Below are 14,823 nucleotides of genomic sequence, written 5' to 3' on the forward strand. Positions count from 1 at the left end.
ACAACTCATAATTGTATACTCTTTTTAATTATTGTACTTTATTTTATCTAGATTGGAAATTATGTATATATGTATATATTCTAGGGTGTATTAGTTTTAAGTAACATCGATGATTCTATTGAATTTCTTTTCAGGTTATACTCCTTGTTTAATCATTTTGTATTTTTTGATATTCAAATTTTTCTCTGGTATTCTCCCTAGTAATTTTAAGGATTTTTCGGATGGTACTCTTATGGTGGGGCCTAAGAGTTAGGTTCTTTCCTTTCAATTATATTCGGATGTGGGCATCTTTAGGATGCACATCCCTCGTGGGTCTTCAGAAGCGGTTACCTCCACATGGTTAGACCCGGGCAATGGTATTTTACTTTCCATGTAATGTTTAACATATTTTTATATGTTTTACATTCCATTGCAAGTAAAATCCAGCCAAAGACCGCTTACCATAAACATTATAATTGTAATTAGTTTCTGTAATTTTCCAATGGACATATTTTTATTCCTTTCCTTGGCTCCTTCTATCCATTTTATCTCCAGAAACTAATTACCTTATAATGTTTTTTAATAACTTTTATATTCTTACAGACATTACACCGAAAAAACAAGAAATCTTTTAATGTAATATTTATTTTATTTTATTTCAGGATAGAATTATTTTTGTTATAATGGATATTTTATTTTTTAATGCAGGTTTCTACTATCTCACAATTAAACAAAATTTACAGTTACCATGGATTGGCCCATAATTGTGGAATTTTTATCTTAAAATTTGTATTTTTTATTTTTTTTTGTTTATTTCAGTTCTCTTTTAGATTTTGTTGACAGGATGAACTACGATGCAAAATTTTGTCTAAGAGGAGTAGGATGTGGACTAGAAGAGGACTAAGTTATGGTAAACTATATGGTAATATGAAATAATTATTTTTATAGCTTAAATGAAGTATCATATTTTTACAGGTACCATCTAATATCTTTTTTTTTCTACAGGTATCATCTAATATTATATATATTTATTTTTATTATACTATATTTTTTAAGTAGATTGAAAATTATTAAATATAAAATATTCATAACTTGTAATCTTTCTATTATGCATATATTGAAATTATTCTAAGGTGTGTTAATTTTCAATAGGATCAACGATGGTACTTAAATTCTATTCAGGTTGTACTTCTCATTTATCATTATGTTTTTTAGAATGTTCAAGATAATCATTTTATGGATTTTTCAGATGGTACTCTTATGGTGGGGCCTAAGAGTTAGGTTCTTTTAGTTATGTAAGAGTTAGGCATCTTTAGGATGCACATCCCTCGTGGGTCTTAACATAATTAGTTGTAATAATTGGTCCCAGTAACGTTTACCTGTCAATTATACGTTTTTGTAACAAGATATCATCATCATCATCATCATCATTTATGTATCTTATTTAAGAACATTAAAATAAATTGTTCTTTCTTTATTTTCTCTCTCTCTCTCTCTCTCTTTCTTCTTCTCATTTACTTTCTTTTTTAATTATATATTATCTATAATAGCTTTGTTTATCAGTTAGCAAAACTAATTAAGTACTTGTTGTAATGTATGTTTTTATATATACGTCTACTTACAACTAATATTAAAACAATTAACGTAATTATTTTCTAATGCAATATAATTTCCATCTCAATATGGAATATATAATAACATGTAATGAACAAATCCATGCAATTAAAACACCGATGACAGTTTGAAACTTCACTTGTCTCATATCCATTGAGAACATAATTTTTTCAGATATTATCCAACGACAATATATTTCCACGCAAGATTCTTTATCAAGACTGTAAATGTTTTGCATCAAACCTTCGAATGCATACCTAAAATAACATTTAATAATAGAATGTGACACAAAAGTAAATCCATTAACTTTTATTTATGTGTATTTATATATATATTTACCTAAAGAAACTGATTGAACACAATGGTTGATAAAACCATGCAATTTCATTGATTTTTAAAAAGAAACCTGCGAATAGGAACATTGGTATGCTCAATGCAGGAATGAGGAAAGTTCCTATCTGATAAAAAAAAAAAAATAATTAATTCATATTAATGAACAATAAATTTAATTCTACTTTTTTTGTTTAACACATTGTGATAAATATTTAGGTCGAGTCATAAGTAACTTCCGATAAGTCCGTAGGGTCTTTTCGATAAGTCCGTAGGGTTTTTCGATAAGTCCGTAGGGTTTTTTCGATAAGTCCGTAGAGTGTGTTTAATTAGGCCTCGTAGAAGAGTCTCGTAAACAAGCCTCGTTAAAAAACCTCGTAATCGAGTTTCTTGTATTTACAAACTTTTCTATTTTATTGAAAAATTAGTATAAATTTTCTAAATACGCAAACATTATAATTAAAAAACATGTCTTTGAATATTAATAAAAAAAAGTATTCTACAATGTTGTCTAATTCTTTTTCTCTCATGTATCTTATAATCAATTTTTCTTTTTTTTTTTTTTTGTAAAATTTTGCAGACAATACAATTATTTTAATCTATATATTTCATAATCATTAATAAGAATAATATTTACGAAATAAATAATTTAATATTAATTTTTGAATAAAATAGAAACATTTTTAAATAGAAAAGAAATGACACGTTTGGTCACATATACAACCAGGAGCGATAACTACGAAGCATAGCATAAAGAGGAGACCGAGAATAGGAAAAACTGTATAGCCATATTCCGTCTTATTCCCTCGCAGTCTAAATCCTATGTTTGTCTCTTTTTCTCTCATTATTTAGTATGGCAGCCGTTTCATAGCTTCGTTACATAGCTCCGTTTCCGTACTTTTCAGATCACTCCCATTCTAAAGAAGTTTTCACTTCAATAAAAATATCTGATGTAGGATAATTGTATTCTCTTCTTATTTAGTATCGCGGCCGTTTCATCGCCTTCCACCGCTCCGTTACATAGCCGCCTACCGCTCCGTTACATAGCCGCCTACCGTTCCGTTACATAGCCGCCTACCGTTCCGTTACATAGCCGCCTACCGTTCCGTTACATAGCCGCCTACCGCTCCGTTACATAGCCGCCTACCGCTCCGTTACATAGCCGCCTACCGCTCCGTTACATAGCCGCCTACCTCTCCGTTACATAGCCGCCTACCTCTCCGTTACATAGCCGCCTACCTCTCCGTTACATAGCCGCCTACCTCTCCGTTACATAGCCGCCTACCGCTCCGTTACATAGCCGCCTATCGCTCCGTTACATTGTTTCAAATCACACCCATTCTAAAGAAGTTTTCACTTCCAAAAGTGCATATTCAACATGTAATGCTTTAGGAATTGAAACAAGGCAATAGCACTAAGGTGGCAACTGAAAAAATATACAGCTTATACAGTGCAGGACTGGATAACTGATAGGGCAGTCAGAAATTGGTTTGTAAAATTCCGTTCTGCAAAATCCAATAGATACGTTGAACAATTGCAAAGAGTGCAAAAAAAAACTCCATTAAAGATGTCTTGCATTTATCAGTCGCAGAAACGTCATTCTTTGTCTCATAAAAAACGGAAGTTATTTATGACTCGACTTAATAAATGATCATTTTTTATTATACTTACGTTAGTATCAAAAGCTGCACCTACTGCTATTCCAACTGATTGAGCAAGAATAGTATGTAAGATGCAAATTAACCAAGTTTTCATAAAACAATTCCATTCCATAGGTTGACCGGTTAGATAATATGCTATAGAAAAAAAAAAGGTTGGACAGAGTAACTGAAAAAAAAAAACACAAATGAAAGTTGTAAGGTTTTTTTTTTTTTTACTTAAAAATACCAAGTCACTTTAATATTATTGTTTGATTTTTTTCCCATACCTGTACAGGAATATCTGAGATTATTTTGGATGTATAATATGGAAAAAATTTATACCAATGATTTAAATGTTCTCGATAGAATACCTCTGCTTCGGTAGGAACTGTTTATAGAGAAATATTACAAAAATATATTAATGAAAAAAATACAAAAAAAAAAACAAAAAAAGTAATTAATTTATACGTATAATAAAGGTCATTTAGAATCGTATACGTTAAATTGTTTAATATTCAAAGTATATTAATAAATTCGTAACCTTCTAAACTGACGTAATCCCGTATATTGTGTGTGCTTGTGCGTGTATACACAAAAAACACATTAATATATGTATTGATAATTTTCAATGACAAATTTAACACACCTAGTTAACGTTTTACAATTTTAAATGACACATTCTTCCTATTGTATAATATTTATATTAATATTAAATAAATTGTAAAAAAAAAAGAATAATAATAAGTATTTAATAATAATATTTATAATAAAAATAATAATTTTTTGTATTTTTTTTTTTAATGTTAACATTAACAACTAATATTATATAATAAATTGTAATAAATTGCTCACATATTTGTACAACTGGCATAGAATTGGCGTAAAATAAAAATAGTAAGAAGAAAAAGATGCAAGAAACGTTACTGGTAACTTTTTTATCGTCATTACCAAAATCATAATATACAGAACCAATTAAAAGTGCTACTATTATATGTGCGGACAGTCTTAATTTTGTCATAGTCTGAAATGCAAATGAATTATTCTACATATCCTTGTGTCTACGTATGTATAATATATATATATTATACGTATATATTAACATGTATATACACGATTATTAATTATATATTCGTGTGTATACATTTTTTCATTCTCTTTTACTCACATTGTCTCGCGTCATACATATAAAAGACCGTAATAATAAAATTTGTAATTGTTGCCACACAGAATGTTCTTTATATCTATCATTTGTTAAATTATCTTTCTCGTACGTATCCGATAATTCCGCATCTGTAAATTGGTATTTAATAGTATTTACAAAAAAAAAAAAATAATTTAGCAGTATAAACAGAATTTAAATATTACATTTATTTTTTATTATTTTCTCACTCTTTACTAATTATATATATATATACAGAATAAAAAATATAATTATTATAAAATGTTAAATGGTAATTTCGATATATTCAATATATCGATAGTTCGATAGATCGATATATCGATAGTGAGAAAGATCGATATATCGATATTTCGATATATCGAACCTCGAGATATCGATTATCTAACTTCGAGATATCAATTATCGAACTATCGATATATCGAACTTCGAGATATCGATTATCGAACTATCGATATATCGAACTTCGAGAAATCGATTATCGAACTATCAATATATCGAACTTCGAGATATCGATTATCTAACTTCGATATATCGATTATCGAACTATCGATATATCGAACTTCGAGATATCGATTATCAAACTATCGATATATCGAACTTCGAGATATCGATTATCGAACTATCGATATATCGAACTTCGAGATATCGATTATTGATATATCGAACTATCGATATATCGATTATCGTATTATCGATATATCGATTATCGTATTATCGATATATCGAACTTCGAGATATCGATTATCGAACTATCGATATATCGAACTTCGAGATATTGATTATCGCACTATCGATATATCGAACTTCGAGATATCGAATATCGAACTATCGATATATCGATTATCGAACCATCGATATATCGAACTTCGAGATATCGATTATCGAACTATCGATATATCGAACTTCGAGATATCGATTATCGAAGTATCGATATATCGAACTTCGAGATATCGATTATCGAACTATCGATATATCGAACTTCGAGATATCGATTATCGAACTATCGATATATCGAACTTCGAGATATCGATTATCGAACTATCGATATATCGATTATCGAACTATCGATATATCGAACTTCGAGATATCGATTATCGAACTATCGATATATCGAACTTCGAGATATCGATTATCGAACTATCGATATATCGAACTTCGAGATATCGATTATCGAACTATCGATATATCGAACTTTGAGATATCGATTATCGAACTATCGATATATCGAACTTCGATATATCGATTATCGAACTATCGATATATCGAACTTCGATATATCGATTATCGAACTATCGATATATCGAACTTCGAGGTATCGATTATCGATATATCGAACTTCGAGATATCGATTATCGATATATCGAACTTCGAGATATCGATTATCGAACTATCGATATATCCAACTTCGAGATATCGATTATCGAACTATTGATATGTCGAACTTCGAGATATCGATTATCGAACTATCGATATATCGAACTTCGAGGTATCGATTATCGATATATCGAACATCGAGATATCGATTATCGAACTATCGATATATCGAACTTCGAGATATCGATTATCGAACTATCGATATATCGAACTTCGAGATATCGATTATCGAACTATCGATATATCGAACTTCGAAATATCGATTATCGAACTATCGATATATCGAACTTCGAGGTATCGATTATCGATATATCGGACTTCGAGATATCGATTATCGATATATCGGACTTCGAGATATCGATTATCGAACTTCGAGATATCGATTATCGAACTATCAATATATCGAACTTCGAGGTATCGATTATCGATATATCGAACTTCGAGATATCGATTATCGAACTATCGATATATCGAACTTCGAGATATCGATTATCGAACTATCGATATATTGATCTTCGAGATATCGATTATCGAACTATCGATATATTGAACTTCGAGATATCGATTATCGAACTATCGATATATCGAACTTCGAGATATTGATTATCGCACTATCGATATATCGAACTTCGAGATATCGAATATCGAACTATCGATATATCGATTATCGAACCATCGATATATCGAACTTCGAGATATCGATTATCGAACTATCGATATAACGAACTTCGAGATATCGATTATCGAAGTATCGATATATCGAACTTCGAGATATCGATTATCGAACTATCGATATATCGAACTTCGAGATATCGATTATCGAACTATCGATATATCGAACTTCGAGATATCGATTATCGAACTATCGATATATCGAACTTCGAGATATCGATTATCGAACTATCGATATATCGAACTTCGAGATATCGATTATCGAACTATCGATATATCGAACTTTGAGATATCGATTATCGAACTATCGATATATCGAACTTCGATATATCGATTATCGAACTATCGATATATCGAACTTCGAGGTATCGATTATCGATATATCGAACTTCGAGGTATCGATTATCGATATATCGAACTTCGAGATATCGATTATCGATATATCGAACTTCGAGATATCGATTATCGAACTATCGATATATCGAACTTCGAGATATCGATTATCGAACTATTGATATGTCGAACTTCGAGATATCGATTATCGAACTATCGATATATCGAACTTCGAGGTATCGAACTTCGAGATATCGATTATCGAACTATCGATATATCGAACTTTGAAATATCGATTATCGAACTATCGATATATCGAACTTTGAAATATCGATTATCGAACTATCGATATATCGAACTTTGAGGTATCGATTATCGATATATCGGACTTCGAGATATCGATTATCGATATATCGGACTTCGAGATATCGATTATCGAACTTCGAGATATCGATTATCGAACTTCGAGATATCGATTATCGAACTATCAATATATCGAACTTCGAGATATCGATTATCGATATATCGATTATCGAACTATCGATATATTGAACTTCGAGATATCGATTATCGAACTATCGATATATCGAACTTCGAGATATTGATTATCGCACTATCGATATATCGAACTTCGAGATATCGAATATCGAACTATCGATATATCGATTATCGAACCATCGATATATCGAACTTCGAGATATCGATTATCGAACTATCGATATATCGAACTTCGAGATATCGATTATCGAACTATCGATATATCGAACTTCGAGATATCGATTATCGAAGTATCGATATATCGAACTTCGAGATATCGATTATCGAACTATCGATATATCGAACTTCGAGATATCGATTATCGAACTATCGATATATCGAACTTCGAGATATCGATTATCGAACTATCGATATATCGAACTTCGAGATATCGATTATCGAACTATCGATATATCGAACTTTGAGATATCGATTATCGAACTATCGATATATCGAACTTTGAGATATCGATTATCGAACTATCGATATATCGAACTTCGATATATCGATTATCGAACTATCGATATATCGAACTTCGAGGTATCGATTATCGATATATCGAACTTCGAGGTATCGATTATCGATATATCGAACTTCGAGATATCGATTATCGATATATCGAACTTCGAGATATCGATTATCGAACTATCGATATATCGAACTTCGAGATATCGATTATCGAACTATTGATATGTCGAACTTCGAGATATCGATTATCGAACTATCGATATATCGAACTTCGAGGTATCGATTATCGATATATCGAACATCGAGATATCGATTATCGAACTATCGATATATCGATTATCGAACTATCGATATATCGAACTTCGAGATATCGATTATCGAACTATCGATATATCGAACTTTGAAATATCGATTATCGAACTATCGATATATCGAACTTTGAGGTATCGATTATCGATATATCGGACTTCGAGATATCGATTATCGATATATCGGACTTCGAGATATCGATTATCGAACTTCGAGATATCGATTATCGAACTATCAATATATCGAACTTCGAGATATCGATTATCGATATATCGATTATCGAACTATCGATATATCGATTATTGGACCATCGATATATCGAACTATCGAAATATCGAACTTCGAGATATCGATTATCGAACTATCGATATATCGATTATCGAACTTTCGATATATCGAACTTCGAGATATCGATTATCGAACTTTCGATATATCGAACTTCGAGATATCGATTATCTATTTTCGATATATCGATTATCGAACTATCGATATATCGAACTTCGATATATCGATTATCGAACTATCGATATATCGAATTTCGAGATATCGATTATCGAACTATCGATTATCGAACTATCGATTATCGAACTATCGATATATCGATTATCGAACTATTCATATATCGAACTTCGATATATCGATTATCGAACTATCGATATATCGAACTTCGAGATATCGATTATCGATTATCGATATATATATTATCGATATATCGACAGTTCGATATATCGATAGATCGATAGTTCGATATATCAATAGATCGATAGATCGATAGTTCGATATATCGATAGTTCAATAGATCGATATATCATTAGTTCGATAGATCGATAGATCGATAGTTCGATAGATATATATATCTATTGGTTACTTTGAAACCATTTTCTCCTACATAAGGTATTGTTTGAGGACATTCGGCTATTTTAAATGTAAATTTTTAAATGTATTTTTAAATATAAATTTACTTTATATGTATTTATTAATTTGTATGAAATATGAATATGTATTTATTAATATTCATATTTCATACAAATTTTCTGAAAATATTATAGTTTAATGCAAATTGAATCTGTATATATATTTATGAAACAGAAATTTAGTAACTTACCAATCGTATTATACAATATTTTTTTCGATTTTCGTTCATTGTATTCGTCTGTATGAATTTTCTTAAGATTATTTAAATTTTCATCACATTGATCAGTCACAACTTCGAGTACTATTATTAAAAAGATTTATTTTTTTTTTATAAATAATCAAATATATATATATATTTGCTAAATGATTATAAATTCATTGATTTAAATCAGTGGTTTCCAAACTTTCTTGTCTATCGCCCCTACGAAAATTTTTTAATGACTACGAACATTTTTACCTCTTCAGTACTTCATTTTTCTCATTCCAAAAGTTCACCTGTGGTCGTTATTGGCCACCCCCCCCCCTGGACTTCAAAATCGTCCACTTTGAGAACTACTGATTTAAATGGTGATTGAAAAAAAAAGAGAGAAAAAAAAATACCGAATTCAGCGATATTGTAAAAAGTTGGACAAACAAATCCAACATTCTTGAAAGTGTCTAAAATATTTTCACGTGATCCGCAATATAAAGTTGTACCATGATTTATAATTATCATATTATCAAATTTCGAAATCATTTGGCTGCTTGGTTGATGAACACTACAGGCTATTGTACATCCTGACCTTGACATCGAATGTAACACGTTGATAATCTATGGGATTTATAAACACTCGTCCGAACGAATCAATTTTGAATAAGTTAAAAAATATATTTAATAATTATAATAAATAAATAAATAAATAAATAAATAAATATTAACCTGATTAGACGATGAACTGTCAAGTCCGCTAGTTGGTTCGTCTAATATTAAAATTGCTGGTTTTGTCACAATTTCTATACCGATGGAAAGTCTTTTTTTTCACCACCGCTTAATTTTCCAACAGGTGTTTCAAGGCATTTCGTTAATCCAAGATTTTCCGCAATTTTATTCACCTATCGATTCAATTATTATTTCATTTGATTATTATTACGTTTTTTTTTTTATATATACAGGAGGGTGAATCTTGTAACTGGGACGAGTAATAATTTTTTTTTAAAGTAACAATAGAAAAAAAAACACGACAAAGGACAAAAGTTATGTGACACAACACACGTCAACATTCTATAACCTTACTTTTTTTGAAAATGCATCGATGCACTTGCCAAATGCAGTTGCACTATACATACATTAATATTTTCGACATACAACGAGAAATCATGTGTATTTTGACATTAACAGATTTCGATCTTTTACGGTGACGTATGAAAACCATTTATTTTAAAAATGGTGCAAGTCAATTTAAAAAAAAAAAATTGGCGATTAACTTAGTGTTATATTTCTTTTTATTTAATACTAGTAATTGTTTAATTTATTTTTAACAATGCCAATGTGTTTCGTTCAAATTCAAATTACCCTTAAAAAAATTACGTAAATACTGATTATGAAAGTGGTGTAAAATAAATTGAAAACAAACAAAAAAGAAATATCATATAATTTGCGATTAACTTAGTGTTAATTGTTTTTTTTATTTATAACTAGTAATTATTTAATTTATTTAAAAAAAAATGCCAATGTGTTTCATTCAAATTCAAATTAACCTAAAAAAAATAAAAAAAATTACGTAAATACTGATTATGAAAATGGTGTATTGTAAATTTAAAAAAGAAATATTTAATTTGCGATTAACTTAGTATTAATTGTTTTTTTTTTATTTATAACTAGTAATTATTTAATTTATTTAAAAAAAAAAATGCCAATGTGTTTCGTTCAAATTCAAATTAACCTAAAAAAAATTGCGTAATTACTGATTATGAAAATGGTGAGTATCCAATTTTCATAGACTCACGTAGTTAAAAATATTTCATTTTTACTTAAACGAATTTAAAATAAACAAAAATAAAAAAAAAACATAAATTGGAACAATAAATGGATATGCATGAACAATTTTATTTTTCTGTCTGCTAATATTTTTATGTTAAAGTTTAACAATAATTAAGATTAAGGTTATGGTTAATTAAGGTTAAAAAATTAAAATAAACCTACTATTCCTATTTTTTTTTATTTCTTCTTATTAAATTAATATAAAATAAATGTATAAGTGTTATTGAATTTCGTATAATTGAAAAATTAAATCATTTTTACGATTGATTAATTATGATAAAATAGTTTGGTTAGATTAATTTACATATAATTAAATTACGTGTTGTGATAAATTAACAGAAACATTGTCAGACTTGATATAAATAATTAATTTGTATTTTCTTTTTTTTTTTGAAATTTTGATTATTATGCTAATCATTGAATTATCTCGAAATAAACAAAAAAAAAAAACAAAAAGAAGACTTGCACAATTTTCAAGATAAATACAATTGCATACCTAAATGTATATATATATATATATATACTAAAAATGATAATATCGACTTACGATAAAACGTGACTTCAATTTTGAATAACCTTGACCAAGTTTAAGACGACAGGCAAAATAAAAGGTTTCTTTCGCAGTTAATAATGGATGCAAAGTGAATTCCTGCGGTATGTAACAAATTTGTTTTCGGAATGTATTCGCATTTATTTCCTCATGACCGTTTATCTTAATAGAACCTTTAACGTTGGACGATTTAATGCCAGATATTATGTTGAACAAAGTCGATTTTCCAGCACCTGACGGCCCAACTAAGGCAGTCAATTTTCCTGGCTCAAAATAACCTGTTACATTGTGCAATATTTGCTTTCGTTTATCTGCAATAATAGATGGTCTCATCACTTCTATCGATTTATCTTTAAAACATATATATATATATATATATATATATATATATATATATATATATATATATATATATAATATTTTAATGCTATTATAAAATAGTCAAATCATTTTATCGATTTATAGTCAAATAATTAATATACAAATATTATTTTATCGTTACACATATATATATATATATTGGTATAATATATTATTATATATTATTATATATATATTGCTATTATATATTATTATATATTATTATATAATAATAATATATAATATTAATATATATTATTATAATTAATATTATATATTTATATAATAATAATAATAATAATATTGATATATTATATATATTGTTATGATATATTTTAACAATTTATGTCAAAATATTTATACAAATAACATTTTATCGTTATATCTGTAATAATATGATCTGTAATAATATATAAAAATATATATATATATATATATATATATATATATATATATATATATATATTTATAACAAAGATGATTATCTACTAATTTACGATAAAGCTAAAGATTAATTGATTATTAGATTATGTACCTGTGACATTTTATGATAATTTATCCAAATTATTATAAAGAAAGAAAAGAATTTTATTAATGTAAAATTCATTTACATATATCTATATATATATATATAAATTATTATCGTCATTTATTCTTCCTTATATGTATATATGTATTATATATAATATTATATGTGAAGAGACGATGGCCAACGAAAGAAAATAAATAACAAAAAAAAAAAAAAAGGAAGAAATAGAAAGAAGGAAAATAACATGCAATTATTCATGAAAGTGATCTTTTATTGATGATGCATAGTAATACTTTTTTCTTACCAACACAGTTAACTCGCTACTTTGCTATTTGAATCATGTTTCATGTATATGCAATAGCAAATTTACTTATTAGATCTTTTGCATTCAACATACACGACTGATTTCGTAACTTTTTATTTCTTTTTTTTTTTTTTTTTTTTTTTTTATTACTATCAAAGGAAAACAAGAATAAATAACAGGGAATAAGAAACGACTTTGTATGGTGTTGATTTAATAATAGAAGAAAAAATTTGTAAGGAGGGGGGGGAGAGCCAGTTAGAGTTAGAAAATACAACAAAAAAAAAAGGAATAAACAAAATTGAAATAATTATAATTAATGATAATTTTAAATTAATATTATATTATTATTAATAATTACATTTTATCATGATAAAATTAATATATTATTATTATTATTTTTTTATATTATAATAATTATTTATATATATAATTATTAGGGCCGACGATACATGTAAAATAAAAAAAATAGAATCGAATTTTTTTCATTTATTTTTTGGTTTTTTTTTTTCATTAATAGTTAGTTTACCATCTTAAAAATATTCCTGTAAATGTTTCGAATGAAATTCGTATTATTTATCGTTTAAAAATTAATTTAAGTACCTAGCCTTAACTTGGCGCTAAACGCGAACGCTAAACTTTGAACTGGGTTTTTCTCGAAACGACTTTTTTTCAAACTGTGCTGTAAAGATAACACAAAAAGGTTTCAACTAATTTTTATGAAATTTAGCACACATTTTCTTGATAGTATTATCTTCTAGTTGAACTTTACAAATGCCATAAAAATATTCCAGAACTGTCATTTTTGATTCAAGAACCGTTAAAAAATCAGACTTTTTTTTGTCTGAGTCGTGGCAATTAACGATTTCTTTTTTTTTTTTTTTTGACTTTTGACTTTTTACTTTTTTTTTCTTCGTTCAACTAAAAGATACATGTTTTATGAACACGCTCCGACCAGTTTTTTTTAAATTTTAGATTGCTCTAATCAAAGCTTAAAATCATCATGATTGATGATGCGTTTCGCCGCGAGGGCCTCAGGAGATTAGTTACTATGGCGTCCATTTTGCAAAAAAAAAAGACCCCCCAAAAAAAAATCATATTCTTAGATTTTAATATGTAATGAATTAAACATGCTGAATTTCAAAATGATGAATTTATTCCTTCTATTTTGAAATATGCCTCTGAAAAAAACGATCAAAATTTACGCGTTTACACGTGTCGCCAGCCTTAAATATTATAAATATAAATAAATGTTATTATAATAAAATTAATCTAATATATTATTATTTAATATTGCAAATGGAAAATGAGTTAATTAATTAATTTGTACACTTTTGTTGATTTTTGTTTTTTTTTTGTTTTGTTTTTTGAAAGCTTACCTTTTGCAATTGGCACTTCGTAACACAAGTTTTCAAATTCAATGTAAAAACTCGACGACACATTACAACTGTCAGATTTCAAGTACTGATTTTCTTCGTAATTTTTATCGTTTATCATTACAACACAATTATCATCGTTTATTATCTCATTCATGTTCATATTGTCATTATTACACGTGTCATCCATATTTTTGTTGTTGTTAAGAAAAAAAAAAGAAAAAATTAAAAAAACAGTACAAACTTTACATATACGTTTTTACACACTTGTTTTATCGTATAGAAATTTTTGTTTGTTTTTGTTTTTTTTTTTGGTTTTTAATGGAGAAAATATTA

At 27.8% G+C, this 14,823-nt stretch overlaps 1 protein-coding gene across 1 annotated transcript; it reads right to left on the reverse strand.

Moving 5' to 3' along the window:
• Nucleotides 1-902: 902 nt before the first annotated feature.
• Nucleotides 903-14,823, reverse strand: LOC107067350 (ATP-binding cassette sub-family G member 1). Its single transcript, XM_015322778.2, is given in 12 exon segments — nt 903-1,850; nt 1,933-2,051; nt 3,595-3,750; nt 3,851-3,951; nt 4,416-4,584; nt 4,729-4,853; nt 9,542-9,652; nt 9,952-10,162; nt 10,271-10,368; nt 10,371-10,443; nt 11,919-12,232; nt 14,491-14,823. Coding segments are annotated over 12 exon segments (1,887 nt in total). The 5' UTR covers nt 14,678-14,823; the 3' UTR covers nt 903-1,627.

The sequence above is a fragment of the Polistes dominula genome, unplaced genomic scaffold (genome assembly GCF_049000335.1).
Source record: "Polistes dominula isolate Pdom_NZ unplaced genomic scaffold, Pdom_raw_medaka contig_75, whole genome shotgun sequence".
Classification (NCBI taxonomy): domain Eukaryota; kingdom Metazoa; phylum Arthropoda; class Insecta; order Hymenoptera; family Vespidae; genus Polistes; species Polistes dominula.